Source organism: Branchiostoma floridae, chromosome 9 (genome assembly GCF_000003815.2).
Source record: "Branchiostoma floridae strain S238N-H82 chromosome 9, Bfl_VNyyK, whole genome shotgun sequence".
NCBI classification, from domain to species: domain Eukaryota; kingdom Metazoa; phylum Chordata; class Leptocardii; order Amphioxiformes; family Branchiostomatidae; genus Branchiostoma; species Branchiostoma floridae.
In genome coordinates this window covers 11,495,540-11,501,470 of record NC_049987.1, presented here as the reverse complement: position 1 = coordinate 11,501,470, position 5,931 = coordinate 11,495,540, and the positions used below count along the sequence as shown (strand labels likewise).

Here is a 5,931-nt window from a genome sequence, read left to right as displayed (position 1 = left end):
AGCTGATAGGGTGCCTTTCCTTTGCCTATAGACCAGATAAGGCATTATACAGGTGAATAGGGTGCCTTTCCTTTGCCTATAGACGAGATAGGGCATTATAAAGGTGAATAGGGTGCCTCACTTTTGCCTATAGACCAGAAAGGGCATTATACAGGTGAGTAAGGTGCCTTTCCTTTGCCTATAGACCAGATAGGGCATTATACAGGTGAATAGGGTGCCTTTCTTTTGACTATAGACCAGAAGGGGCATTATACAGGTGAGTAAGGTGCCTTTCCTTTGCCTATAGACCATGTAGGGCATTATACAGCTGAGTATGGTGCCTTTCCTTTGCCTATAGACCAGATAAGGCATTATACAGGTGAATAGGGTGCCTTTCCTTTGCCTATAGACCAGATAGGGCATTATACAGGTGAGTAAGGTGTCCTTCCTTTGCCTATAGACCAGATAAGGCATTATATACAGGAGTATAGGGTGCCTTTCCTTTGCCTATAGACCAGATAGGGCATTACACGGGAGAGTCGGGTGCCTCTCCTTTGCCTATAGACCAGATAAGGCATTATACAGGAGAGTACGGTGCCTTTCCTTTGCCTATAGACCAGATAAGGCATTATACAGGTGAATAGGGTGCCTTTCCTTTGCCTATAGACCAGATAGGGCATTATACAGGTGAGTAAGGTGTCCTTCCTTTGCCTATAGACCAGATAAGGCATTATATACAGGTGTATAGGGTGCCTTTCCTTTGCCTATAGACCAGATAGGGCATTATACGGGTGAGTCAGGTGCCTTTCCTTTGCCTATAGACCAGATAAGGCATTATACAGGTGAGTACGGTGTCTTTCCTTTGCCTATAGACCAGATAAGCCATTATACAGGTGAGTAAGGTGCCTTTCCTTTGCCTATAGACCAGATAGGGCATTATACAGGTGAATAGGGTGCCTTTCTTTTGACTATAGACCAGAAGGGGCATTATACAGGTGAGTAAGGTGCCTTTCCTTTGCCTATAGACCAGATAAGGCATTATACAGGTGAGTAAGGTGCCTTTCATTTGCCTATAGACCATGTAGGGCATTATACAGCTGAGTATGGTGCCTTTCCTTTGCCTATAGACCAGATAGGGCATTATACAGGTGAGTATGGTGTCTTTCCTTTGCCTATAGACCAGATAAGCCATTATACAGGTGAGTAAGGTGCCTTTCCTTTGCCTATAGACCATGTAGGGCATTATACAGCTGAGTATGGTGCCTTTCCTTTGCCTATAGACCAGATAAGGCATTATACAGGTGATTACGGTGCCTTTCCTTTGCCTATACACCAGATAGGGTATTATACAGGTGAATAGGGTGCCTTTCCTTTGCATATAGACCAGATAGGGCATTATACAGGTGAATAGGGTGCCTTTCTTTTGCCTATAGACCAGATATGGCATTATACAGGTGAGTAAGGTGCCTTTCCTTTGACTATAGACCAGATAGGGCATTATACGGGTGAGTAAGGTGTGTTTTGTTTGACTATAGACCAGATAGGGTATTATACATTTGATTACGGTGCCTTCCTTTTACTATAGACCAGATAGGGCTTTATACTGGTGAGTAAGTTGTGTTTTGTTTGATTTTAAACCATATAGGGTATTATACAGGTGATTAAGGTGTGTTTCCTTTGACTAAAAACCAGTTAAGACACTATACAGGTGAGTAAGGTGTGGTTCCTGTGACTGAAAACCAGGTAAGACATTATACAGGTGAGTAAGGTGTGGTTCCTGTGACTAAAGACCAGGTAAGACACTATACAGGTGATTACGGTGCCTTTCCTTTGACTATAGACCAGGTACGACACTGTACAGGTATTTAAGGTGTGTTTATTTGACTATAGACAAAGGAAACACACATTACACACCTTACTTACCTGTGCAGTGTCTCACTTGGTCTTGGTGTCAAAGAAAACACACCTTACTCACCTGCCAGAAGCTCACCTGGTGGAAACACACCTTACTCACCCGTATAATGCCCTATATGGTCTATACTCAAAGGAAACACACCTTACTCACCCGTATAATGCCCTATATGGTCTATACTCAAAGGAAACACACCTTACTCACCCATATACTACCCTATCTGGTCTATAGTCAAAGGAAACACACCTTACTCACCCGTATAATACCCTATCCGGTCTATACTCAAAGGAAACACAGCTTACTCACCCGTATAATGCCCTATATGGTCTATACTCAAAGGAAACACACCTTACTCACCCGTATAATGCCCTATCTGGTCTATAGTCAAAAGAAACACATTTTACTCACCCGTATAATGCCCTATCTGGTCTATAGGCAAACAAACATGCCCTACTCACCTGTACAGTGTCTTACCTTGTCCACCTGTATATTGTCTTGCCTGTTCTCTAGACAATGAAACAGCACCTTACGTACCTGTACAGTGCCTCATCTCTCACAAAGGTTACTCACCTTACTCAACTGTGAAGACCTCACCTGGTCTGTACTCAAAGGAAATACACCTTACTCGCCTGTACAGCATTCCAATTGGTCTTTATTTGGTCTAAGAAATCACACCTTACTCACTTCTAAGGAACCCCCCCTTATCCCCCCTTATCTTTGTCTTATTTCATTCTTTTAAAAATAATTTGCCAGTCGGTATGATTTAAAAAAGGCTTTTTTTTACATTGCAGGTACCAGTGACAACACCTATGCCACATGGAAACCTACATTTTAAACTGCCTGCATTTCTATTACCCAATTTGTTGATATTCTTAGCTTGTCTTAAAAGTTTGGATTTTTGAAGCCTCTATATGAATATTGTGAACTTCTAAAACCCCAATTTATCTTGAAGATGATTGAACTTTTTTCCAACTTGTATAACAGATGAAATGTATAAATATTGCAGTGCACATTGAGATGTGGTCTGTGTTTGACATTAAGCATATATTTTGAGGTTGTGTTTGGCATTGTAAAACTTCATATAGTTGTAAGATGACAATGCTTTGGAGACAAGACTTTGGACATCATGGTCAGATGTTGAGAAGATGAAAAGAAGGCCTCTTCTTCAAGGAACATTGAGATATAGATTAAACATTTAAAGGGTAGCTAATTCTTAGTAATTGTTGGAGTCCAGTCCTCTTCCCCAACAGTTGCTTGTCAGGTGGAGGAAGCAGACCAAAATGAAAAAGACCAGGCTAAGGAACTACTAAGTATAGTACATGTATCTTGAATATTTGTCATATTTACACTTGTACATTGCTATAATTTAAAGTAGACGTCTCTCTTTGGTTGACAACAAATTTGAAAAAGTCATGCGTACTCGTCTAGGGGACATATGTACATTCTAAAGTGCTGACTTGATGTAAAGATTTTATCAAGAGGTTGCATACTGTAAAAGCCACTAGGTCTGGTTCATGATATGGAATAATAAATGTAATTTTCAATCATTTTGGCTTGAGCAGTAGTAAATTAACATATACATGTGAACGAAAGGACTCACATAATGTGAATCTTCACATTTATTCATAGTGCCCCAGGCAGGCCCTCTTTCAGGTGTTTTGTGACATGAAAATTATTTGCGGGAACGTTAGTGTAAGTGCAACTGTATAGATGCATTTTTAATGAGGACCAATGCATTTCTAAGATCTCTGATGCATGCTGCATGTCTGCCTGCCAGGCTAGTGTGGTAGCTCTAAAGATCTTAGACACTTCAGAAAGTTCAGTATTACAATGTACAATGATGTAGTGTTACAACAATGGCTGTGACATTTCAGAATTACAATATTCAATGATGTATTAAATGTTACAACAATGGCTGTGAAGTCACATGAGTTTTGAAGTTTTAATGACATGTATATTGGCAGGACTGTGGTTGGGGGTTTATGATTCTTTAGTCTTTCTTGTGGTATTTTCCAACACCTTTCTTCAGAGCACCCAAACATCAATAACTTACACTAACGATACCATACTACCACCAACTTGCTTCTATTATAGTTTTAAGAAATAAAAATTTACAGCTTGTTGTGTGCTGAAAACCGTTGAACCAGAAACAACAGTTCAATTCTATCTGTGCTTCAAACCGACTTTCTTCTGACAGTAAGGCCATGTTGATTTGATTATATGGATGACATCCTCCGGGAACTCCAAAACTGATGCGAGCGAGCGAATAAAAAAAAAGTTTGGCCAAAAAAAAAAAAAGTTGCCTTCAGTATGAAATCAAAGTGGCCAGGAAGGTTGAACATAGGACTAAACACACATAGTATGGTATACCAACAGTTAGGTGTAGGGATCAGTACATCATACGGGTGCAAAACGTTTTTTTCTTCTTGGACCAATCCGAAAAAAACAGACCTGAAAAAAAAAGGAACAGGTTTCGCCAATTACAAAATGGACACACTATGTCGGCAGCCATTTGGGGTCTAACCGGGGGGCTAAGAAGACAACAAGAGCAAAGTCAAGTAGAGTCCAATTGCACCATGTTTCTACAGTCAAAGGTACAGAGACAGTTAGCCTTCATTACATGGAGATGGGATTTTAAAATGCAGTGGGAGTCCAATAATCCACCAAACAGATTCCTTTGTAGCAAAATTGACCAATTACCATTGTTTTGAGTATTGCCAGTTCTCAAGTTTCCACAGACAATCAGGTCTTGGTTCATGTCAGGACCTGGAAATGATCCTCTGGACCTGAATTTTCTGTACTGGTACCTCCCCCAACCAACAATAGATTTTTTCCTTTCTGTCCTTTCACATCTTATTCTTTGACTTTAGATTCATTTGGGCATTCTATGGCATTAGTTATCTGTTTTCTGATACTCTTTTTTTCAATCTACGGAATATTTGTGCTCGTTTTACAGCTGCTTTGCACAATTTATTGTGTGGTCGAAAACTTTTTTTTTTTTTTGGAAATGGCCGAAAATTGGTGCGAGCGCGGATGTCATCCATATAATCAAATCAACGTGGCCTAACGTAAAGCCACTGATGGGACCACATCTGGTAACGTTATAGTTATACTTGTAGATTAACACCACATGAAGAAAATAGCGCTGACCTACATTTTTTACATCCAGTTTTTGTTCTAGTTTCTTTCCTGTTATACTTCATTCTCATTATGATTAAAAGCACACTTAATTAACCGTTCAAACGCTCCCGAGTTAAAGCCTCAACAGTGCACACACAACGTTAGCATTGGAGTATAACGTTAGCTCGCATTTCGTACAAAAACTGGGCAGAAACACGATCGAAAAACTCACCATTTCCCCCGAATAGCTTGTTATCCTTTTTGATTTCTGAATAGTTGGTCAGTGTTTATTTCTTAAAACTGTATATTGTTTCCTCGAAATCTTTGAGTGAATTAATAAAGATTTCATATGTTGCATTGGCAACTGCGATCCGACGACGGCAGGCGATAGTTTCGCAGCCATGGTTGCTCGGTCGTTCCCAAGGCACAGTGCAACGCACACCCTGGGAACGAGGTCATACGTCACGGGTCAGAGGTCACAACATGAAATCCCGGATAGGATCTATCCGCCACCGTCTGGGTCATGATTGCTGACCTCTGAACTATGTCGCAAAACGTGTGTATATTTAACAGTCGCAAAACAGTCATCTGACAAAATTTTTACACCCCCCCCCAACAAAGATATCCTGTAAATTGTGTAAAATGCAGAACTATTGCTTACATTTTGATCCCCAATTAAATGCTTAAATCCGTATTTGGCTTAGGAAAGTATTGATGACAAAGTTTACGACACATTGTGTTACGTCTCATGTTATTGGGCGATTCTATTTCAGCATAGGTATTTCCAGAGTACATTGTAAAGCTTCTCTATCACATTGAGTAGAAAAATATGTCACAAGAAATATTTTGCTAAATTTCTTCACTAAAAACGACCCGATTTTTTATTATTTGTCTTTATTTTTGATTTACATAGTTTTGGA

At 39.8% G+C, this 5,931-nt stretch overlaps 1 protein-coding gene and 1 long non-coding RNA gene across 3 annotated transcripts in view; one reads left to right on the top strand and one right to left on the bottom strand.

The window, feature by feature from the left end:
- Positions 1 to 3,813, top strand: part of LOC118423142 — a 5,318-nt gene extending 1,505 nt beyond the window's left edge. Inside the window, exon 2 of the long non-coding RNA XR_004831993.1 lies at positions 2,683 to 3,813. This is a non-coding gene — a long non-coding RNA (uncharacterized LOC118423142). The remainder of the gene's footprint in view (positions 1 to 2,682) is intronic.
- Positions 1 to 5,628, bottom strand: part of LOC118423140 (U3 small nucleolar RNA-associated protein 14 homolog A-like) — a 14,443-nt gene extending 8,815 nt beyond the window's left edge. For both annotated transcript variants that reach the window (XM_035831146.1, XM_035831147.1), the window contains exon 1: positions 5,538 to 5,628. In XM_035831146.1, the coding sequence (XP_035687039.1) occupies positions 5,538 to 5,599 (62 nt within the window). In that variant the 5' untranslated portion in view covers positions 5,600 to 5,628. The remainder of the gene's footprint in view (positions 1 to 5,537) is intronic.
- Between the last annotated feature and the right edge of the window lie 303 nt (positions 5,629 to 5,931).